This window comes from Haematobia irritans, chromosome 2, assembly GCF_050003625.1.
Source record: "Haematobia irritans isolate KBUSLIRL chromosome 2, ASM5000362v1, whole genome shotgun sequence".
Classification (NCBI taxonomy): domain Eukaryota; kingdom Metazoa; phylum Arthropoda; class Insecta; order Diptera; family Muscidae; genus Haematobia; species Haematobia irritans.
In genome coordinates this window covers 204,142,546-204,167,816 of record NC_134398.1, presented here as the reverse complement: position 1 = coordinate 204,167,816, position 25,271 = coordinate 204,142,546, and the positions used below count along the sequence as shown (strand labels likewise).

Below are 25,271 nucleotides of genomic sequence, written 5' to 3'. Positions count from 1 at the left end.
AGCTTTTCCATATCATCATATCATTCTGCATTTCCAGAGGATATATATACATACACATATTTCAACAAAAAGTGAGCTACCACAGGCATACACAAATATTCCATATTTATGTGAGTATATAAATTCCCTGATCCATGGATATCTGTATGTGTGTGTGTGTGTATTTGTATGTAACTTTTGCACGATGTAAAATGCATTTGATTATTTTGTTTAGTATACGAAATGATTGTACATTATATGATAGCGTTACTCTTGCTTTTTATTGTGGGGTTTTTTTAAGTAGATGATTTATTTGCCACTAAGTTCTAAAATTATTGTTGTCTCTTTATATGTTTATATTTTTCTTGTAATTATTCTCAATTATGTACGAAATAAATATGTTTAGCCTTCCCATTTTAAATTGGCGCCAAGCATTGATTGTGCATAGTATATGTGCATACACAAGCATGCTTGTGTGTTTGTCGTGATTTCTTGATGGTAGTTGTCAAATAGGCAGGGTATCTCAAAAATATCACCATTTTAAGAATTTTACGCTTTTGTCCCGATTTCAAAATTTCCCTAAATATACAATAAAATATGGGGACTAAGGATTTTACTAATCTCGAAAACGTTAGAGTTAGTTTTTGTTTTTATCGCGATTTCAATATATCGATGTTAATTATAATAAATGTTTGAAATTTAAATCCAGGACTAACTATGTGCTAGGAAGACAATCACACAATGATGGTTCCCTATCACGGTTGCCACAGTTGGTACAATTCTACGGTAGATTTTTTACTGTTTGGTAGAATTATTGCAGTTTTGGTAGATTTTGCATAATATTCCTCTCCAACTAAAAGGTACTTACAATTTCCATAAAGATACAAATTTGACAAAATTTTCTATAGAAATAAAATTTTGACAAAATTTTCTGTAGAAGTACAAATTTTGACAAAATTTTCTATAGAAATAAAATTTTGATAAAATTCTCTGTAGAAATAAAATTTTGACAAAATTTTCTATAGAAATAAAATTTTGACAAAATCTTTTGTAAAAATAAAATTTTGACAAAATTTCCTATAGAAATAAAATATTTACAAAATTTTCCAATGACATCAAATGTTGACTAAATTTTCTACAGAAATAAAAAATTTGAGAAAATTCTCTATTGAAATAAAATTTTGAGAAAATTCGCTATAGATAAAAAATTCTGACAAAATTTTCTATAGAAATAAAATTTTGACAAAATTTTCTATCGAAATTAAATTTTGACAAAATTTTCTATAGAAATAAAATTTTGAGAAAATTTTCTATAGAAATAAAATTTTGAGAAAATTTTCTATAGAAATAAAATTTTGACAAAATTTTCTGTAGAAGTACAAATTTTGACAAAATTTTCTATAGAAATAAAATTTTGACAAAATTTTCTGTAGAAGTACAAATTTTGACAAAATTTTCTATAGAAATAAAATTTTGAGAAAATTTTCTATAGAAATAAAATTTTGACAAAATTTTCTATAGAAATAAAATTTTGACAAAATCTTCTGAAGAAATAAAATTTTGACAAAATTTCCTATAGAAATAAAATTTTTACAAAATTTTCTATAGACATCAAATTTTGACTAAATTTTCTACAGATATAAAAATTTGAGAAAATTCTCTATAGAAATAAAATTTTGAGAAAATTCGCTATAGAAATAAAATTATGACAAAATTTTCTATAGCAATAAAATTTTGACAAAATTTTCTATAGAAATAAAATTTTGACAAAACTTTATATGGAAATAACATTTTGACAAAATTTTCTATGGAAATAAAATTTTGACAAAATTTTCTATGCAAATAAAATTTTGACAAAATTTTCTATAGAAATAAAATTTTGACAAAATTTTCAATAGAAATAAAATTTTGACAAAATTTTCTATAGAAATTTTTTACTGTTTGGTAGAATTATTGCAGTTTTGGTAGATTTTGCAAAATATTCCTCTCCAACTAAAAGGTACTTATAATTTCCATAGAAATACAAATTTGACAAAATTTTCTATAGAAATAAAATTTTGACAAAATTTTCTGTAGAAGTACAAATTTTGACAAAATTTTCTGTAGAAATAAAGTTTTGAGAAAATTTTCTATAGAAATACAAATTTGACAAAATTTTCTATAGAAATAAAATTTTGACAAAATTTTCTGTAGAAGTACAAATTTTGACAAAATTTTCTATAGAAATAAAATTTTTACAAAATTTTCGGTAGAAATAAAATTTTGACAAAATTTTCGGTAGAAATAAAATTTTGACAAAATTTTCTATAGAAATAAAATTTTGACAAAATCTTCTGTAGAAATAAAATTTTGACAAAATTTCCTATAGAAATAAATTTTTTACAAAATTTTCTATAGACATCAAATTTTGACTAAATTTTCCACAGAAATAAAAATTTGAGAAAATTCTCTATAGAAATAAAATTTTGAGAAAATTCGCTATAGAAATAAAATTTTGACAAAATTTTCTATAGAAATAAAATTTTGACAAAATTCTCTATAGAAATAAAATTTTGACAAAATTCTCTATAGAAATAAAATTTTGACAAAATCTTCTGTAGAACTAAAATTTTTACAAAATTTTCTATAGACATCAAATTTTGACTAAATTTTTACAGAAATAAAAATTTGAGAAAATTCTCTATAGAAATAAAATTTTGAGAAAATTCGCTATAGAAATAAAATTTTGACAAAATTTTCTATAGAAATAAAATTTTGTCAAAATTTTCTATGGAAATAAAATTTTTCTATGGAAATAAAATTTTGACAAAATTTTCTATGGAAATAAAATTTTGACAAAATTTTCTATAGAATTAAAATTTTGACAAAATAAAATTTTTACAAAATTTTCTATAGAAATAAAATTTTGACAAAACTTTCTATAGAAATAAAATTTTGACAAAATTTTCTGTAGAAATAAAATTTTGGTAAAATTTTTCATAGAAATAAAAGTTGAAAAAAGTTTCGATAGAAAAATTTTAAGAAAATTTTCACTAGAAATAAAATATTGACAAAATTTTATATATAGAAAATATATAATTTTTTTACGGTAGATTTTTTACTGTTTGGTAGAAGTATTGCAGTTTTGGTAGATTTTGTATAATACTCCTCTCCAACTAAAAGGTACTTACGATTTCCATAGAAATACAAATTTGATAAAATTTTCTATAGAAATAACATTTTGACAAAATTTTCTATAGAAATAAAATTTTGATAAAACTTTCTGTAGAAATAAAATTTTGACAAACTTTTCTATAGAAATAAAATTTTGACAAAATCTTCTGTAGAAATAAAATTTTGACAAAATTTTCTATAGACATCACATTTTGACTAAATTTTCTACAGAAATAAAAATTTGAGAAAATTCTCTATAGAACTAAAATTTTGAGAAAATTCGTTATAGAAATAAAATTTTGACAAAATTTTCTATAGAAATAAAATTTGGCAAAATTTTCGATAGAAATACAATTTTGACAAAATCTTCTGTAGAAATAAAATTTTGACAAAATTTCGTTAGAAATAAAATTTTTACAAAATTTTCTATAGACATCAAATTTTGACTAAATTTTCTACAGAAATAAAAATTTGAGAAAATTCTCTATAGAAATAAAATTTTGAGAAAATTCTCTATAGAAATAAAATTTTGAGAAAATTCGCTATAGAAATAAAATTTTGACAAAATTTTCTATGGAAATAAAATTTTGACAAAATTTTCTATAGAAATAAAATTTTGACAAAATTTTCGTGGAAATAAAATTTTTACAAAATTTTCTATAGAAATTAAATTTTGACAAAATTTTCTATAGAAATAAAATTTTGACAAAATTTTCTGTAGAAATAAAATTTTGATAAAATTTTTCATAGAAATAAAAGTTGAGAAAAGTTTCGATAGAAAAATTTTAAGAAAATTTTCTATAGAAATAAAATTTTGAGAAAATTGTATACAGAAATAAAATTTTGGCAAATACTAAGCACAGAAATTTTATCAAAAACTTTCGAATATTTATTTTTAATTTGGTAGATTTTTGTTAAAATTTTCTTCAAATTTTGATAGATTATTTTTGGCACGAGTGACAAACGTGTTCCCTACCCATATGTATATTAGTCTTATATACAACTACACTTGCTTACATTTCTTACAATGGAAAATATTTCAAAAGAGTTCCATTCCCATGCAATGATAACGTAAACAAACTTCACAAGAGAAGTGCAATAATCCATTTATCATTTTATATGACGACAATGCCTCCAGACAAATACTTACTGGGCGATGGACACTGGCAGACGCAATAAGCATTTATTACTTGCAAGAGATACCAACACTCAAAGAAATATGTATATTACAGGAGGTAAAAAGTTCCTGGATAATGGAGAGCAATCATAGCTTTGTTAACCGGTTAATGGAGCCAAAAACCTTCAAGAATGCCTTAAGAAAGGCCAAAACTTTTAAAGAATTTATGCTTGGCTCTATATCTACAAAAAATGTTGTCAAAATTTTATTTCTATAGAAAATGTTGTTAAAATTGTATTTCTATATTAAAAATTTTATCAAAATTTTATTTCTATATAGAAAATTTTGTCAAAATTTGATTTCTATAGAAAATTTTGTCAAAATTTTATATCTATATCAAATTTTGTCAAAATTTGATTTCTATAGAAAATTTTGACAAAATTTGATTTCTATAGAAAATTTTGTTAAAATTGTATTTCTATAGAAAATTTTGACAAAATGTTCTACTTTGGAAATTTTGCAGGCAAAACTTGTATAATTTAAAGAGGCGCTAGACGTCGCTAGTTTTGTAGACAATGACTTCTGAAATTATTTGTCTGCATGTGTAGGGTTGTTGCAAATAATAGAAAAAAATTCCATTGACAATTGTGAACTGTGAATCTCTTTCAGAGATCAACATTATACTCCATACCACTAACGTTGAGTTTTGTTTCCATTGATGCTAGCCCATAGCATCATTCGCAATGTAACATAGTTTTATTGGTTTTAATTGAAATGCACATCCACAAACAATTTGATGATGATGACCACCATGACATTCATTACACGATCCACAATGTTTGGTTCTTTACTTAATTTTGAATGTTTCTCCATTCCGATTACAGGAGCCGGAGGAGAAATGTAATGGAGTGGTCTGTGATTGTAAAGGCTTGAAAGGACGTCCCGGTGCTATTGGTTTACCAGGTTTCCAAGGGTATGAGGGACCTCCAGGTGATTTTGGTCCCGTTGGTCCTCCAGGTCGCCCTGGTGAATGGGGTGATCCTGGTGAGTATGGTGAACAAGGTGAAAAGGGCCATCGTGTAAGTAAATCTGTCTTATGACTGAACTACTTGTAGTTGAGTTAGGTGTATAAAAATGCGAATTCTTTATATCCCTCATCCATATAGGGTGATGCTGGAGAACCTGGTCTTCCTGGTGCAGCTGGCCTACGTGTAAGTATTTAATGCCTATTTTCAAAGGATACATTAATTCAATGTTTGTCAACATTTAGGGTCCTCCTGGTGATGATGGTCCTCAAGGTCCCCGTGGTATTGACGGTTGCGATGGTAAACCCGGCCAACAGGGTACTCCTGGTGCACCCGGCCGTCATGGTGCCCGTGGTGAAATTGGCAAACCTGGTCCTCCTGGTCCCACTGGTGATGCTGGTGAGGGTGGTATAAATTCGAAAGGTACCAAAGGTAGTCGTGGTGATCGCGGTATTGATGGTTATGATGGCCAAATCGGTTTTCCCGGCATGAAAGGCTATAAAGGCGACTCTGGATTCCCCGGTGCTGATGGAGCCAAGGGTGAAATGGGTCCCAAAGGTTATAAGGGTGAAATGGCCGAGGATGCAGACCTGATCTTAATATCACAAGGTGCTCAAGGTGAAAAAGGTGAACCAGGAGAAGGCGAGGAAGGTTATTGGAAACCCCAGAATGTTGTAAAAGGGTACAAGGGCGACCGTGGCTTTAAGGGCGACAAAGGTATTCCCGGTCGTAGAGGTGAAACCGGTGATAGGGGTCGTGATGGTTTGCCTGGTGCACGTGGTGATACAGGTGAAGTTGGTGAGCGTGGTAAGCCTGGTAAACCTGGTGATGCCGGCCTCCCCGGTCCCAAAGGTGTAAAAGGTGCTCCTGGTTACAATGGTCACGATGGTCAAGATGGTCTTCCGGGCGAGATTGGTGATGACGGCTACGATGGTATTCCTGGTGTACAAGGTTATCCTGGCCCTCCCGGTATTTATGATCCCAATCTTGACGAGTCTTTGCCTGGACCCACCGGTCCCCAAGGTGATATTGGTCCGCCTGGACCTCCCGGTCTAGCTGGTATTCCTGGAAAACAAGGCCGTCGAGGACCTCGCGGTAACACTGGTCCTCCTGGTGATCCTGGTTATGATGGTCTACCTGGTCGTCGTGGCGCAAGTATCAAAGGTGACGAAGGTGACTACGGCCTCATGGGCCTACCTGGTCCCATGGGTCCACCTGGTCCACCCGGTCCAGTGGGTCGAGTTGGTCAAAGGGGTGCCGATGGTAGAAGTGTACATGGTCCCAAGGGTTATGCTGGTATTCCAGGTTTGCCTGGACTTCCTGGTTATCGTGGCGATCGTGGTGACACTGGTTTACCTGGAGAAAAAGGTGCTGCTGGTCTTGGTGTCAATGTTGTAGGACCTCCTGGAGCTGATGGTCTGCCTGGTCCTCGTGGTCAACCTGGTACAGATGGTCTCCCTGGCTACCGTGGCATGATTGGTGACAAGGGTATGCGTGGTGATGATTGCGGTATTTGCCCAGCCGGACCAAAGGGAAGTCAGGGCATACATGGTGATGCTGGTTTCCCGGGCATTCATGGTGCCAGAGGTTTACATGGTCTACCCGGTGCGAGAGGTCCTAAGGGTCCTCAAGGAAAACCTGGATTTGTTGGTTTCAAGGGTCAATCTGGTCCAGATGGTATTCCCGGTGAACCTGGTCGTCCTGGTCTTCCTGGTACCCCTGGTGTAGTGCAAAGAACTGGTGAACAACGTAAACCTGAGGACGGCGATCAGGGTGATTATGGTGAACGCGGAGCTCAAGGTGAAACTGGTGATCGTGGCTATGATGGCCGCCCTGGCATGCCTGGTTTAAGAGGAGAAACTGGTATGCGTGGAGACTATGGCGATGCTGGCAGACCTGGTAGGGACGGTGCTCCAGGACGTGCGGGCAGGGACGGAATGAATGGACGCGACGACAATACACCAAAAATGTATTTGATTGGTGAAAAAGGTTACGATGGTCGCAGGTATATCTAAACCCCTTTTCTAATAATAATTGAGGTATTCAATAAATGCTCATTTCTTTGTAGAGGTGCACCCGGTGATTTTGGTGACAAAGGTGTCAAGGGTCAAAAGGGTGCCCCCAATCCTGGACAAGTATTCGACAACAAAGGCGAGCGTGGTGATGTTGGCTATCCAGGTGAACAAGGCCCACAAGGTCCAAAGGGTGAGCCTGGCTCTGTTGGCATTGATGGAGGTCGTGGTGATATGGGTTTGCCCGGTAGAGTAATATCAGGACCTGTAGGTGCTAAGGGTTACCCCGGAGTTGCTGGCGAGGTTGGTCTTCATGGCGCTGCTGGAAACCCTGGTATGGACGGAGCTCCGGGCGTTGATGGTTTGGCTGGCGTAAAGGGTATGCGTGGTGAGCCTGGTCCTTATATATTGGCTGGTGAAATGGGCCCAGATGGTCCTCCAGGTCCTAAAGGTATGGCAGGTGATGAAGGTTTCAGAGGCAGACCTGGTCCAACAGGCAGACCAGGAGTAAAAGGAGTGAAAGGTGAAACGGGTGATCATGGTCCCGACGGTCTCCGAGGTTTACCTGGTACTAAAGGTATACGTGGTGATATATTGATGGGCTATCCCGGTCTTGCTGGAGAGCCTGGTAGAAATGGTCGCATTGCTCCACATGGCCGTAAAGGTCAGAAAGGAGAAACTGGTGTCCCCGGTGTTCAAGGTGTGCAAGGTGCTAAAGGCGATATTGGCGCCACTGGCAGACGAGGTGAACACGGCGACCGTGGCATGCCCGGCAACCCAGGTGTAATGGGTATGCAAGGATTGGTAGGTATTCCTGGCGAACAAGGTGATCGCGGTGAATTGGGTGAAGATGGTCGTCATGGTGATATGGGTCCCAGAGGCGTCATGGGTGCTATGGGCCTTAAAGGTGATAGTGGACATAGCTAAAATTTGCTGCATTTTCCTAAACTTATACAATTTTCTTTTAGGTCAAATGGGTGATGTTGGTCCGTATGGTCGTCGAGGTAATGATGGCATGCATGGTCGTAAAGGAGAACAAGGTGACATGGGTTACCCTGGACGTATGGGCGCTAAAGGTTTTGCCTCCCGTAGCGGCATTAAGGGTGAACGCGGAGAATCCGGCTATTTAGGCCCACGTGGTTATGACGGTCTTCCTGGAGAAAAGGGTATGCAAGGCCTACCTGGTGATGAAGCATATGGCCAAGATGGTATGCCAGGAAGAAAAGGAGAAACAGGAGTACCCGGCATGAATGGAATGAATGGTCTCCCCGGCCTTAAGGGCATACGTGGAGATTATGGCCTAATGGGCCGAATGGGCGAGCAAGGCGACCGTGGCAATGAAGGCAGACCCGGATATCCTGGAGTTCCTGGAAAAGTTGGTTACGACGGAGCTATAGGACCCATGGGTCCCATGGGCCTTGTTGGTGAACGGGGAGAAGTAGGAGAAATGGGCTACGCTGGTTATGTTGGTCTTGCCGGTGATCGTGGTGATGCTGGAGAACCTGGTGCTTTTGGACCCCAAGGTGAACATGGTGACGAAGGTCTTCCCGGTCGTCCTGGTATCTTATTGGTCGGCTATGCCCAAAGAGGTGACAAAGGAGAACCTGGTATTAGGGGTGAAACTGGTCCAATGGGTGAAATGGGTCCAGATGGTTCACCTGGCTTCCCTGGACGTAAAGGCGAACGTGGTGATTTTGGTTTGGTTGGTCTGCCTGGCACTGATGGCTACGCTGGAATCAATGGTGAACGTGGTGACAAAGGCTACCCAGGTCCTCCTGGTCATACACCAAGCTTTGCTGAACCCGGTGAGGAAGGTGACATGGGCTATGATGGCTTGCCCGGACGTCCTGGCCGCATTGGTCCTAAAGGCGCTCCCGGTGATATGGGAGAATATGGCTTAGATGGCATGAAGGGAGAAATGGGCATGAGCATAATGGGTCCTAAGGGTATGACCGGTGACATCGGCTACCCTGGTGCCAATGGTCGCAACGGATTACATGGTATGGCTGGACTCAAGGGCGAACGAGGAGATCTCGGACCACAAGGTATGCGCGGTGAACCTGGTTATGCCATCCCCGGATTACGTGGTGATCATGGTGATGTCGGTCCTCAAGGTGCTCCTGGATTGGAGGGTCGCAAAGGTGAAATGGGTATGCATGGGCGACCTGGTCGCACAGGTCCAATGGGTCAACGTGGTCCTCGAGGCCCGATGGGTGATCCAGGCTTCGATGGCCGTAACGGTTTGGATGGTCTAAAAGGTGTTCTTGGTGAACCCGGCGTAACATTCCCCTTCCGCATGGCACGTAAGGGAGAACGAGGTGAACCTGGCATGGATGGATTCAAGGGACAAATGGGTGACATGGGCCCAGAAGGTGAAATGGGTTTCCAAGGTGCCGTGGGTCAAAGAGGTTACCAAGGAGAACGTGGTCTAATGGGTCTCACAGGCCCCGATGGACCGAAAGGTGAAATGGGCATGATCGGTGCCCCCGGTTTGACTGGTTACACCGGTGTAATGGGTCCAAAGGGTCCCACAGGAGATCCAGCTCCTCCACCACCACCACCCAAGAGTCGTGGCTTCATTTTTGTCCGTCACTCACAGACCGTTCTAACTCCCCAATGTCCACCCAATACCAATTTCATGTGGGAAGGTTATTCGCTTGCTGGTAGTATTGGCAATGCTCGCGCTCATGCCCAAGATTTAGGTCGTGCCGGTTCTTGTATGAGACGTTTTAGCACCATGCCCTATATGACCTGTGATGGTAGTGTATGCAACTATGGCCAAACTAACGATGACAGTATGTGGTTGGCAACAGATGAACCCATGAATTTCGCCATGATACCAATCCAAGCCAATGTTATTCAGAAATATATTTCACGGTATGTCTTAACATTTTCTGCATAGAATGGAATTTTAATATCGAATTTCTCTGCCGTCTTACAGTTGTGCCGTTTGTGAGACTACAACTAGGGTCATAGCTCTACACAGTCAAAGTATGACAATACCAGAATGTCCAAGTGGTTGGGAGGAAATGTGGACTGGTTACAGTTATTTCATGGTAAGTTCAAACAAACAATTCAAAAAGTAGATTCGACAATCGAATACTCTCAAAGGTTGGTCTCTTTAGCGATATGCTTCAGGTGATCTCTTAAGTAATATAATTCAATGTACACAACCATAGCGACTGTCGGGAGGCGAATATTTGTTTTGCGTGAATTACCCATGCAAAACAAACTTATACCACGAAAATCTGCAATGGCTAGCCCCGTATGGCCAATTATAATCTATTCTAATTCCTTGTAGCCACATATTGCCAATTATAATATATTCTCATTGCTGGTTGGTAAATAACATAGTGTTGCCAATTATTCGTAATTTTTTTTTTTAAATCACCACTAAGCATTGTGTAATCAAATTTGCCTAATGTCGTGACAATCTCCGAATGACATAAATAAAATTCAAAATCCAATAATCCGCATCGGATAGCCGCATATTGCCTACTAACATCTATTCTAATTCCATAGTGGTAAATGACATAGTGTTGCCAATTGTTCTTAAATTTTGTTAAACTCATTGTGTGATCGCATTTGCTTAGTGTCTTGACAATCTCTGAACAGAAATCACTATAAAGTTTACAGGGATGTACCAATTTATTTTATATTACTTGGAATATATACAAGGTAGCTAATACGAAATGTAACAATTCAAAATACCGTATAAGTTTTGTCCTCGATATGACCACCATTGGCCACTATTCATAGTCTATGCCAGGACAATTGGTCTTCCGTACTGGATTATTTTAGACTTTACTTTGCTCTCCAAAAAAGGGTTATAACGAAATGTCCATCTCAATGGCGTGCCGCAAACTGAAAATTTATTGTGTGGTCAAAATGAAGTGAGAAGTGGCTCTGTCGCGTGCTCAAGATACGCCTATGGTCTAAAAAAATTAATTAATCCAATTAAAAAATTAATTGGTACTATTAATTTCTGTGATTGATTTTTGTTTTAATTATGAATCAATTAAATATTTAATTTAAAATTTTCGAAAAATAAATTAAAAATTTAATTGGAAATATTTTGGTGGAAGTTTTTTCTGTGTGGAGAGTAGTCATGCGCAGTCACTGGTGTCCATAATAGTTCTTGCTATGGAATGTTCGCTCGGATCCATGATCCTTTTGGGTACTATATGAGAAGAACAAACTCTAGGAACCTGTTTCATTTTGAGCATTCGAATCTGACCAGAAATATGAAAATTTAGTAGCATAAACATTATGTCTTACTAATCTTTCCCTTTTCTCTCAGACAACAACCGATAACACTGGTGGTTTAGGCCAAAATCTTGTATCACCTGGTTCCTGTTTGGAACAATTCCGAGCCCAACCCATTATCGAATGCCATGGTCAAGGTAAATGTAACTTATACGATCCAGTTACCTCATTCTGGTTGGCTGTAATCGAAGAACATGAAATGTGGCAAATGCCACAATCACAAACTTTGAAGAAGGATCAGACCAGCAAGATTAGCAGGTGAGTTTCAATGAAAAGTTCATAGAAAAACTAAATTCTCTGAATTGTAATATGAAAATTATTTCGTTTCATTTTACAGATGTTCTGTATGTCGTCGCCGCAATAATTCCTTCATCACACGTTCCCATACATTCGATTCATCGGCGACAGCATTTAGACGTGGCTATGAAGCTGAGATACCAGCACCACAAAATCGTCCTTCATATCAACAACAACAACAGTCGTCATATCATCAACAGTCGACATATCAACAACAACAGCCGGCATTCCAACAACAGCCGACATACCAACAACAACCGAACTATCAACAACAGCCTCCTTCATCATATCCCAGTCGTACACAGGGCATCAATAGACGACCCTATAGTGGTTATGGTCGGGTAAATCCCAATCGTAGTCGCTATCCAAGAGCCGATACCACAGCCCCCTAGGCTATTTCCAGATTTTTAAATTTCTCTACAAAAACATTTGTTCGTAAATTTCTGTAACTATTAAGTAGCCTTTAATTAAAACTCCCCCAAGAAAAATATCCCAAATTAAGTCGAAGATATATAAAATAAGAAATCCAAATTCCCCTTCCCAGTGTACTATTCCTTAACGAACAAAAATATAATAACAAATCTGCCATTTCTAATAAAAAGTGCCATTATTTTTTTTACAACTTATAATCTAATATAATTAATAAAAAAATATAAACGAATGCTTTAAAATTAATAAAGCCCAAATTAAACTTTAAAACAAAAGTCCTGCTAATTATCAACACCCTTCAACGAGTTTCTTTTTTTTTCAAACATTTACACTGCCGCTTCCCTTTACCCCTGGAGATGTCTTCACCATCTTTCTAAATCCTGTGTTGTGTGTATATATTAATAAGAAATACTAAAATTCACATGGTAATCCTTTTATAGAAATTGTTAAACAAAAACCAAAAAATTTAAATATAGCTTAAGTTATAAAATATTGGAAATATTTTATACGGTGTATTTTTTTGCAACCCCATTAAAAATAAATAAATATGATAATAAATCAATTAAAATTTAAAAGTATTAATTTCTGGGGAATAAATGATAACACGAAATGTTACCAATTCAAACGACTATATTTTTGATGTGAAAATCTTTTTACATTGATTTAAACAACAACCAACAACTACATTTGAGCAATAGGATCTCCTTTTGCATAGCTCTAGGCCCGCCAACGAAACGAGTTGCATGAATGTAACCTGCACAAGGTTGCCACTCGAGCCAAAAATAATCTACCAAAATTTGAAGCAAATTTTACCCGAAAACTATCAAAGAAAAAAATTTATTTTGTCAAAATTTTATTTCTATATAGTACATTTTCTCAAACTTTTATTTCTATAGAAACTTTTGTCAAAATTTTATTTCTGTAGAAAATTTTGTCAAAATCTTATTTCTATAGAAAATTTTGCCAAAATTTTTTTTCTATAGAAAATTTTGTCAAAATTTTATTTCTATAGAAAATTTTGTCAAAATTTTATTTCTATAGAAAATTTTGTCAAAATTTTATTTCTATAGAAAATTTTGTCAAAATTTTATTTCTATAGAAAATTTTGTCAACATTTTATTTCTATAGAAAATGTTGTTAACATTATATCTTTATAGAAATTTTTGTCAAAATTATATTTCTATAAAAATTTTTGTCAAAATTTTATTTCTATAGAAGATTTTGTCAAAATTTTATTTCTATAGAAAATGTTGTTAAAATTATATATTTATAGAAAATTTTGTCAAAATTTAATTCTATAGAAAATTTTGTCAAAATTTTATTTCTATAGAAAATTTGGTCACAATTTTATTTCTATAAAAAATGTTGTCAAAATTTTATTTCTATAGAAGATTTTGTCAAAATTTAATTTCTATAGAAAATGTTGTTAAAATTATATCTTTATAGAAAATTTTGTCAAAATTTAATTCTATAGAAAATTTTGTCAAAATTTTATTTCTATAGAAAATTTGGTCAAAATTTTTTTTTATAGAAATTTTTGTCAACATTTTATTTCTATAGAAAATTTTGTCAAAATTTTAATTTCTATAGAAAATGTTTTCAATATTTTATTTCTATAGAAAATTTTGTCAATATATTATTTCTATAGAAAATTTTGTCAAAATGTTATTTCTATAGAAAATGTTGTCAAAATGTAATTTCTATTGAAAGTGCTGTCAATAATTTGTTTTTATTGAAAATTTTGTCAAAATTTAATTCTATAGAAATTTTTGTCAACATTTTATTTCTATAGAAAATTTTTTCAATATTTTATTTCTATAGAAAATTTTGTCAAAATGTTATTTCTATAGAAAATGTTGTCAAAATGTAATTTCTATTGAAAGTGCTGTCAATAATTTGTTTTTATTGAAAATTTTGTCAAAATTTTATTTCTATAGAAAATTTTCTCAAATTTCTATTTCTATAGAAAATTTTGTCAAAATTTTATTTCTATAGAAAATGTTGTCAAAATTTTATTTCTATAGAAAATCTTGTCAAAATTGTATTTTCTATAGAAATTTTGTCCTTTTGCTTAGCTCTAGGCCCACCAACGAAACGAGTTGCATGAATGTAACCTGTACAAGGTTGCCACTCGAGCCAAAAATAATCTACCAAAATTTGAAGCAAATTTTACCCGAAAACTATCAAAGAAAAAAAATTATTTTGTCAAAATTTTATTTCTATATAGTACATTTTCTCAAACTTTTATTTCTGGAGTAAATTTGGTTCAAATTTTATCTTCAATAAAATTTTTTCAAATTTTTATTTCTATAGAAAATTTTGTTAAAATTTTATTTCTATAGAAAATTTTGTTAGAATTTTATTTCTATAGAAAATGTTGTCAAAATTTTATTTCTATAGAAAATGTTGTCAAAATTTTATTTCTATAGAAAATCTTGTCAAAATTTTATTTCTATAGAAAATGTCAAAATTTTATTTCTATAAAAAATTTTGTCAAAATTTTATTTCTATAGAAAATTTTGTCAAAATTTTATTTTTATAGAAAAATTTGTCACAATTTTATTTCTGTAGAAAATTTTGTCAAAATTTTATTTCTATAGACAATATTGTCAAAATTTTATTTCTATAGAATATTTTGTCAAAATTTCATTTCTATAGAAAATTTTGTCAAAATTTTATTTCTATAGAAAATTTTGTCAACATTTCATTTCTATAGAAAATTTTGTCAACATTTCATTTCTATAGAAAATTTTGTCAAAATTTTATTTCTATAGGAAATTTTGTCAAAATTTTATTTCTATAGAATATTTTGTCAAAATTTTATTTCTATAGAAAATTTTGTCAAAATTTTATTTCTATAGAAAATTTTGTTAAATTTTAATTTTTATAAAAAAATTTGTCAAAATTTTATTTCTATAGAAAATTTGATCAAAATTTTATTTCTATAGAAAATTTGATCAAAATTTTATTTCTATAGAAAATTTGATCAAAATTTTATTTCTATTGAAAATTTTGTCATAATTTTATTTCTATGAAAAATGTTGTCAAAATTTTATTTCTATAAAAAATTTCATTTCTATAGAAAATTTTGTCAAAATTTCATTTCTATAGAAAATTTTGTCAAAGTTTTCTTTCTACAGAAAATTTTCTCAAACGTCTATTTCTATAGAAAATTTTGTCAAAATTTTATTTCTATGGAAAATGTCAAAATTTTATTTCTATAGAAAATTTTGTCAAAATGTTATTTTTATAGAAAATTTTATCAAAATTTTATTTCTGTAGAAAATTTTGTCAAAATTTTATTTCTATAGACAATATTGTCAAAATTTTATTTCTATAGAAAATTTTGTAAAAATTTTGGTTTCGATAGAAAATTTTGTCAAAATTTTATTTCTATAGAAAATTTTGTCAAAATTTTATTTCTATAGAAAATTTTGTCAACATTTCATTTCTATAGAAAATTTTGTCAAAATTTCATTTCTATAGAAAATTTTGTATAAATTTTATTTCTATAGAAAATATTGTCAAAATTTTATTTCTGTAGAAAATTTTGTCAAAATTTTATTTCTATAGAAAATTTTGTCAAAATTTTATTTCTATAGAAAATTTTGTCAAAATTTTTGTCAAAATTTTATTTCTATAGAAAATTTTCTCAAAATTTTATTTCTATAGAAAATTTTCTCAAAATTTTATTCTTATAGAAAATGTTGTCAATATTTTATATCTATAGAAAATTTTGTCAAAATTGTATTTCTATAGAAAATTTTGACAAAATTTTATTTCTATAGAAAATTTTGTCAAAATTTTATTTCTATTGTTTTGATCTCAGCTTTAAAACCATTGTGTGGACTAAACTACAAGAGTAGCTTAACCAACAGAGGAAAAGAATGTTTATCAAATTTATTTGGGCAAAGCCCTATAGACTGCAAGATGGTTGGATGGACGCACGTTTCAGAATTAAAACAAAAATTTTATTTCTATAGAAAATTTTGTCGAAATTTTATTTCTATAGAAAATTTTGTCAAAATTTTATTTCTATAGAAAATTTTGTCAAAATTTTATTTCTATAGAAAATTTTGTCAAAATTTTATTTCTATAGAAATTTTTGTCAAAATTTTATTTCTATAGAAAATTTTGTCAATTTTTTTTTTCTATAGAAAATTTTTTCAAAATTTTATTTCTATAGAAAATTTTTTCAAAATTTTATTTCTATAGAAATAAAATTTTATATAGAAATACAATTTACCCCCATTTTCATGAAGCTCCGTTAGTGCTACGTTAGCTAACTAATTTTTAAACCGATCTATGGACATATCTATCATCTTGTCTATACATTCTATATGCCAGTTTGGAGCTTAACTGCTAGAAATTTTTCAGTTAAAGTTAACAGGAGAAAAGATATTTGCAATTTACATTCTGGTAACTGACAGTTAAAGCCTAACGGAGCTACATGAAAATGGCCGTTAGGAAAATAAGATTTTTTGCTTGGTAGTTTTGTGGTAAAATGTTCTCCGAATTTTGGTAGATTATTTTTGGCTCGCGTGGCACCCGTGCCTGGCTTTCATATTACAGCGTTCCGTGCAGTATAAATAAAAATAAAGTGAAATAAAATACAGACCTTTCAGAACGCTACCCGGAAAACTGAGGCATGTGGATCGGGTCCTTTATGCCGTAGAAATTACTTGTGCGTAGGGTGTATGGATTAGGCCCCCATTCTTTATAAAATTTCCTATGTCTTCCTTTCTCATCAATAAAAACTATATAGTATTTCTTGTTATGATAAAAAACGCGTGTTTTTATTTCCATATTTTGTAAAATAAAATATAAATTAAATAAAAATAAATCGTAAATAAAAAAAATTAAATATAGCACATTCAACTTATAGATAAGTATATAGGAGATGAGGTATCGTTTTTTTGGGAGACATAATAAGTATGTAAAAAAATTCGAAAATTCGAAGCTTAACACAAAAATAAACTCCATATCAAAATAAACATGATACGTATTTATAGAATCTGCTCCTTCGGATATTCTTTCTTTGTCATGATGGTAAGAGCATAAAATTTTTTACAATTCATCAGCCAAATGATGGATGTTTTGCAAATGATCACCATAATCCGTTGCTTCGCTACCCACAAATGTATCATAGTTATTTAGAATTTCCAAAAACGATAAACGATCATCATGATCTTCATCGGTCGATACAAAAAGATGATCTACCTCATCGTTGGCCACAACATCATTACTTGGCACCACCCAGCTAAGTACTTCATTACCCGATAATACGCCATCGCCATTTGTATCAAAGTCCTTATCGAAATGTTCCTTTTCACTTATTAGCCATTCTTTGTCATGATGTTCGGCTGTTTCGCCAACAAATTCCTTAAAATCAATTTTACCATCACGATTTGTATCCTTGTCGCGCATTGTATGTTCCAAAACCAGCGGTAACATTTGTGGATGTTCTTCGGGATTTTGGAAGAGAACAAACTCATCAGAATTCAGCATACCATCGTTATTTAAATCTGCGGCTTGGAACATTTCCTTATCATCTTTAATCATTTTCTGTTCCTCATCATAGCTATCGAAATCAATTAATTCTTTTTTGAAATTTTCATCTTCCATTGCATAAACATCTTGTAGATATTCTTTCCATGTGACTTGATCATCGCCATCCTGGTCAATTTCTTCAAAACGATCGGCTGCTTCCTCTTCGGCTAGTTTTCTGATAAATGTAGTTAATGTATGACAATAGATATTGGTTTAATAGCATGACAAAACAAGCATATTATTAGCAGAAATTACAAAATATTTTGGTTATTTTAAATAATAGTTTTTTTTACAGTGTATGATTTAGAATTGATGATGATTTAGATTAAAAAAAAAAAAAAAAACAATGGTTTAGTCACATTTCTAATTGACACAAGCATGTTAAGATGTTTTAGTTTAAGATTTGTTCGGAGAGTAATTTAAATAGGAATGGGAGAACTTTTCATTGATTACAGAAGTCCTGTCAATATATTCAGTTGCAACAGTGCGTAAAATTCTACCAAAACTGTTAGATTGTTTACTGTTTGGTAGATTGGTAGAATTCTTGGTGTTTTGGTAGATTTTTCAAAATATAACTTCACCGAAATGCAGTTACTCTGCTATAAAACCTTTTTATAAACACCACCAAAGAATGATGATGGGGGTATAATAAGTTTGTAAAACAAGGGAATATATATTTCCAACGCTATAAAGTATATATATTCTTGATCAGGTAGAAATTCTAAGACGATATAATCATGTAATCACGCTACAACCTTCAATAATGAAGCAATCGTGCTGAAATTTGGCTGAGATTCTGTCTAAAAATAGAACAAATTAAAATTAATTGGTGGCTATATGAACCCTGTTTTGATATAGCCCTCATAAAAACCGATCATCTCGATTTGGAACCTTGGGTATCTAGATGCCGCAATTTTTATCCGATTAACCTGAAATTCAAAATCTAGAGGTATTATAGGCACAGTTGCCACAGTTGGTAGAATTCTACCAAATATGGTAGATTTTTTACTATTTGGTAGATTCGCCACGTATTCCTCTCCATCTAAGAGGTACTTCACAAATTTTCTATAGAAATAAAGCTTTGACAAAAAAATTGATAAAATATTCTATAGAAATCTTGCATCGCTTGAGCATTCAAACGAATAATCCTGAAATCCAAATAACCGATGAAATTTACAATGAAGGATTCTGATTGAGGATCAATGTTTAACTATTGCAAACAAGCTACGTTTGAAGTAGAAATGATTGCGCCCAATCGATCGATGCACGATGCATTCAACCAAGAATTACATCGAGAGCTGCAATGCTTGACTATTGCAAACAAGCGATTGTTTGAAGTAGAAATGATTGCGCCAAATCGATCAATGCACGATGCATTCAACCAAGAAATAAAGCTTTGACAAAAAAATTGATAAAATATTCTATAGAAATCTTGCATCGCTTGAGCATTCAAACGAATAATCCTGAAATCCAAATAACCGATGAAATTTACAATGAAGTATTCTGATTGAGGATCAATGTTTAACTATTGCAAACAAGCTACGTTTGAAGTAGAAATGATTGCGCCCAATCGATCGATGCACGATGCATTCAACCAAGAATTACATCGAGAGCTGCAATGCTTGACTATTGCAAACAAGCGATTGTTTGAAGTAGAAATGATTGCGCCAAATCGATCAATGCACGATGCATTCAACCAAGAATTAATCCGAGAGCTGCAATATCGTATACGAACAAGTAGACGATACATTAATGCAAGCGGTGGACAATAATACTGGTGGTCTATTCTTCCTGGACGCACCTGGAGGAACAGGTAAAAATTTTCATTTTATTGATTTTGGTCACTATTCGATCAAGATGTGACATAGTTTTGGCACTAGCTTCATCTGGAATAGCGGCGACTCATTTAGACGGCGGTCGTACTGCACATTCTATGCTTAATTTAAACACAATTGATACTGCAACATGCAATATTTTCCGATCCAGTGCAATGGGAAAATTGTTGATGCAATGCAAGCTCATTATTTGGGATGAGTGCACAATGGCACATAAGAAATCCCCGTGGAACGCCTGCAGATGAATTGAATGCTTGCCTGAAGGCATCACCTTTATGGAATAACGTAAAAACATTATCGCTAACCACTAATATGAGAGTTCAACTTCAGAAATATGAAAGTGCTGCACAATATTCCAAACAATTGTTAGCTGTTGGATATGGAAAAGTCCCAGTTGATGCGACATCTGGATTAATTACTCTAATCAAAGACTTTTGCCGATTTGTAGACTTCCAATTGGCTTTTATTGAAAAATTTTTTCCAAACATTAGTGAGAATTATCAGATGCTTGGTCAACGAGCAAATCTTGCCGCTAAGATTAATGATGTACACTAGATAGGGTCACGAAAAAAAGTTGATGCGGTCACCCCCCAGTTTTGTAGCATATTCGAAGACAATTTCAGAACACCAAAACTTTTTTTCCGTGCACCCTACGACCCTCCGAAATACAATTTATTGTGCTGTGTCGTCATTTGAAGTCCGATATAAAAGAAATGCATATCGTTGTTCGTGGTTGATCAGGGGCTATATTTCGTGCATTGGTCATTTTTGACTCCGACGTCAAATTTGATTTTTAATTTTTTTATTTCGCTTCGTATACCCTTATGGTGCCCATTATAAAGATCTTAACAAAATATGAAACTTTTGCTTTTGAATTATTTACTTATATTCATAAACAAAAAAGTAACAGATTTTAAAATGTCAATAGGTCACCCTACACACCACCAAATAGTTTTTGCTGTGTTGTCATGATGTCCGATCGAAACCACATGCACATCGTTATTCACATCTACGAAATTAATTTATAAGGTATTTAGAACACAAAACCTGTTTATCTGTAAATTTCTAACGGTACCTTTGTATACATACTCGTTGTTTGCACTACGGCATTTTCTGCGTAATGCAAAGGGCATGTGTTTTTGCTAGAACAATTTGAGAGCCTACTGTTTTAAAATTCTAACAATCACTTTCGCTACATGATATTTTTAGTCTTGGAACTTGGAATACCAATGATTCCGACTGAACGGAGTTAGCCGAGTTTGCTAGTTTCATTTTCGTTCCATTAATTTGCTATAGCGCCTATATAAGATATAAAAAATACACTCTTCCTAGTTTTCAAAAAGTCTATTGTTTAACCAATTAATAATCACACCGAAAGAAGTGATTCATCGTTCAAAACATAAAAACGTTCTTTGATCACACGGCGCGATGTACATGAATGGAATCACGGGTCTATATTTTTCTCGATTGAATAAAGCCATTAACGAGAAAAGTTTTCAGGATAGAACATTTTGAAGAATTTAAATGGCCCGTCTCTGATCAGATTTAACTTCACAATCTACTAATTGTTTTTAAGTTAAAATAATTGTTCCCATAAAGAAAAATTTACATTAAAAATGGGTTTCTTTCTGGTACATGAATATGAAATCCTATTCTCAGAAGGGGCTTATAATTTTTTTGTTTGTATATGCAAATATACAAAAAAAAATAATTCCAAAAGAGCGATTAATATATGCACGGACAAAGAAAAATTAAATATTAAGCATAGGTAACGCAATAGGCACACTTTTCCACATTTAAAAGTTATTTGACCTTTTCACAGCCTCCCTGCCTACTTATTCACGACCGAAACGGAATATTACAAAATTTATGTTAATTTCGTTTCTTGTCCCATACACCACCATCTCCGATAAATGATTCGAAATATATTGTTAACAGCTTCAGCAGTAGGTAATATATGTATGTGGTAAAAAAATGTGTCACATACATACATACGTGGATATGTTAATAAGCCGCTTGTTTAAAGATCTCATCGAAAATAGAATAGAAATATGTTTCTATGCAAGCTGAATGGATAGAAGCGCACGTTATTAGAACACAAATACAACAACTCACTTAAAAGACCTTAAAATCCAGGCTTTCAGCTCATGACGATCAATGTACTGATCATTATTCAAATCCATTAAACGTATTAATATTGCCAAACGTTTTTTTGATTCTTCTGGTGAAAGAGTATCAAATTCCTGGGCTTCCTTGACATTACCTATGAAGGGAATTTTTTGATAAGTTTATGCGAATGACTTTATTAAGATTTCTTACATACCTATAATGGCCTCATGATCAAATTCAACATTGTGTTCCCCGTTTTCATGATGATGGGCGTCGCGGGCCTGATATACTCCATCTTTTAGTCTTTCTTTACTAGTATGCTTTTCATGTTTGTGAGGAGCTACACCAGCATATGCTGGCATAGTGCTCACCACAAGGACGAAAGCTGTACAGCATAGCATTAAGAAAAATCTGGACATTTTCTTTTAAATATTTATCGTAATAATTTATTATAGTCAATTAGCAATGGTTATTGCAGAAGTTTTCAAAGTTTTATTTTTCTACAGCCACTTGAATAAATGTTCTTTCCTTTCATATAATGTTTGGCATTTAGTAAGGCAATCTGTTTTCTATTTATTCGTTATAATTAAAATTGCTGAAATATATTTCGCCCTATTTGCAATTCACTTTCTTGTCTTTAATGGGCACACGCTCACAGCTGTTTCGAATGCTCCTTTTCATAATATTTTATTGGTTGTACAATTTCGATTCATTCGTTTCTTTTTGATGTCATCAATAAATATGATGTCGTTGTTCACAAGCAATTCAATAGCAATTCTAGTTCTTGTGTTCTTCTTCTAAACGGGCAATCTTCTCTTACAACCGCTTTTGTGGGGTCTTGTGTTGACCAGTAGAATAGTTTGGCTAGACTGAAATGAAAATTTAAAGACTTTACTTTAGTGAAATGATTTTCTTCTTGTCGATGATGACGATGTCTGTGGTGAGAAATGTGTGTGTGCGTTGTGTTGTATGCTGTGGATGCCGGGTTCTCGTTTTGTTTATTTTGTTTAACATTTTATAGTTTACATTGTCGGATGGATATTCCACGTCAAGTTTCAATGGCCGCGTGTTTGCTTGGGGGCTTTATCTACTTTAGGTTATTCTATGCCGCCACAAGATGAACTTTTGTGACCTTAGGTTTTTGGCCTCTATATTATTTTTTATGCACATCTATTCTTTGAAGAGTAATGTAAACAAAACCAAAAAAACTAATATTGGCATTTGTAAAAAAATAATGTCCCATTGTATTCAAGTGATACTTAAACAAAACAACATAAGTAGCATTTAGGATATTTTTGAACTTGTTTCAAACTGGTTATCTCTCAAAAATACCTTCCGTTTTACACCTAAATACACATCTTACCTATCACTAACTCTTTTTTCAAAGAATTTATCTTTCATGTGATAATTTGATAATTTTAATAAATAAACTCACAATCCTTGGGGGGGTGTTTTGTTGTTGTTTGCTCTCATTCGATAGTAAAAATTCGTACTTATCGATAACTATTCGATCAGTGGTGCCATATCACAATATTCAATTCATAAAGTGGACCTTACATGGGCATATAACTCTATGACATTGGTTCGCGGATTCATTTTGTGTTATGTCGTGCCCTTACATTGTACGAACAAATATGATGAAAGCATGCAAAACATTAACAGAAGCAGCAACAAAAACAACCTTCCTTTTAATTAAAAAGGAAGAACAAAAGCAAAAAATGCAGGTGTATGGCTCGTATAAGGTCATGTTCGCGTATTGCGCGTAAATGTTGGCATAAAATCAAAACAACTTTGATTTTTTCTGGTTGGGTGGCACAAATCTTTAGGTGTAAGAGGATGTTCGCCCAACATTATCAAAAACAAAGTTTTTTCATAATAAAAGTAAGCATTTCTGTAATGGAATTAATGCTGGATTCGAATTCTGGTTTGAATTTGTAGAAATATATAAATCTAAATCAGAATTGTGGAAAAACTTCAAAAAATTCCACTTCCATTGAAAACTAGTGGAGAAGTGTTTTGTAATTTATCAAACAAATTTGTCATTTATCATATGTGGATTATTTCAAGAATCATTGTTTTGTCCTTTATACGCAGATTTTTGATGTTTTCTTCCATTTGTTATGAAACAAACGATTTCACCAATAATGCGCCTTGCAAATTGTCGAACATATCCCATATATTGGCCATATATAAGTTAAGTCCGAAGGCCTCATCGATACTGCTGCATGTTTATGGGATCGATAACACATTTACCGATTATTTTGTCATCAACGAATTGTCGTATCGATTGGATGTATCAGGCTCACTTAGACTATTCAGTCCATTGTGATACCACACATAGACAATAGATTCATATAGATGTCCCATGGGTGTCAAACTAAGTTTGACAGTTCCGAAGATTAAGAATAAACGAAGAAAATCAAGAGAATTGAGAGATTTTTGGTACTCTTTTTAACACAACAGGGTGTTCTGTAATAAAAAACTCCTCATAAAAAATTTATTGTGAATGGACAACGAATACAAAAGAATCTCTCTTAACGAAAAAAAACAAAACGAAATGTCAGAAAATTAATTTTTGGAACTGACACTTTGTTTTTGAAGAGAGGTGTGGGACATCTATATGAATCTATTGTCTATGATACCACATTGGTGAACTTCTCTCTTATCATTGAGTGCTGCCCGATTCTATGTTAAGCTCAATGACAAGGGACCTCCTTTTTATAGCCGAGTCCGAACGGCGTTCCACATTGCCACTTAGAGAAGCTTTGAAAGCCTCAGAAATGTCACCAGCATTACTGAGGTGGGATAATCCACCGCTGAAAAACCTTTTGGTGTTCGGTCGAAGCAGGAATCGAAGCCACGACTGTATGCAAGGCGGGCATGCTAACCATTGCACCACGGTGGCTCCCTCCGTCCGGATAAACTTATAGTCTGTAAGACGCATAAGGTCCGCTTTAAGGTTGAGTTACATATCAGGCGTTAATCCGTGCGTTGATGGATGGGTTGATATTTTTCAGTTTGAAGCACTCTAACAAAACTGTTGCTTTCAAAGAGAAAGAAAATTCAACTCTTCAATCAACGGACGCATTAATGCGCTTTACAGACTATCAGTTATTCCGGACGGAATGTCGGTGTTTGTAAAGAATCTTTCAGTGTGTCGGATCGATACGACTTGTCGGCGATGACTAAATAATCGGTAAATGTCTTATCGATCCCATAAACATTTAGCAGTATCGATTATGCCTTCGGACTTAACTTATAATGTGCACTATATATGGGATATGTTCGACACGATCACTGTCGTCCGGAATAACTGATAGTCTGTAAAGCGCAAAACTCAACCTTTATACTCTGAATGCAAAAGCGATGGCCCCTATGGAATCTTGACCAAGCACATATTCTGTGGTGTAAAGGAACTATAAGATTTTTATTCAACTATGCAACGCACATACGATTCTATTTAGGGAGCACACCTCTCATACAAAAAAATTGTTCAACT

The 25,271-nt window shown here is 33.3% G+C and overlaps 3 protein-coding genes across 6 annotated transcripts in view; 1 reads left to right on the top strand and 2 right to left on the bottom strand.

Moving 5' to 3' along the window:
• Positions 1-12,853, top strand: part of vkg (Collagen alpha-1(IV) chain viking) — a 67,984-nt gene extending 55,131 nt beyond the window's left edge. For both annotated transcript variants that reach the window (XM_075297262.1, XM_075297263.1), the window contains exons 3-10: positions 5,134-5,328; positions 5,416-5,460; positions 5,520-7,279; positions 7,343-8,193; positions 8,255-10,163; positions 10,228-10,342; positions 11,587-11,810; positions 11,890-12,853. In XM_075297262.1, coding sequence (XP_075153377.1) covers positions 5,134-5,328; positions 5,416-5,460; positions 5,520-7,279; positions 7,343-8,193; positions 8,255-10,163; positions 10,228-10,342; positions 11,587-11,810; positions 11,890-12,241 — 5,451 coding nt within the window. In that variant the 3' untranslated portion in view covers positions 12,242-12,853. The remainder of the gene's footprint in view (positions 1-5,133; positions 5,329-5,415; positions 5,461-5,519; positions 7,280-7,342; positions 8,194-8,254; positions 10,164-10,227; positions 10,343-11,586; positions 11,811-11,889) is intronic.
• Positions 1-25,271, bottom strand: part of qtc (GRIP domain-containing protein quick-to-court) — a 372,167-nt gene that overhangs the window by 200,004 nt on the left and 146,892 nt on the right. The gene's annotated exons all lie outside the window — the stretch shown is intronic.
• Positions 17,046-23,267, bottom strand: LOC142226975 (reticulocalbin-2). 3 transcript variants are annotated; one of them, XM_075297255.1, is made up of 4 exons: positions 23,136-23,267; positions 21,987-22,641; positions 21,779-21,926; positions 17,046-18,003 (listed from the first exon to the last, which is right to left on the bottom strand). In XM_075297255.1, exons 2-4 carry the CDS (start codon positions 22,189-22,191, stop codon positions 17,346-17,348), a joined length of 1,011 nt encoding a protein of 336 aa, XP_075153370.1. In that variant the 5' UTR covers positions 22,192-22,641; positions 23,136-23,267; the 3' UTR covers positions 17,046-17,345. The 3 variants fall into 3 exon arrangements, with proteins under 3 accessions (XP_075153370.1, XP_075153371.1, XP_075153372.1); XM_075297256.1 differs by having other exon boundaries at positions 21,987-22,661; positions 23,136-23,235; XM_075297257.1 differs by having other exon boundaries at positions 23,208-23,225.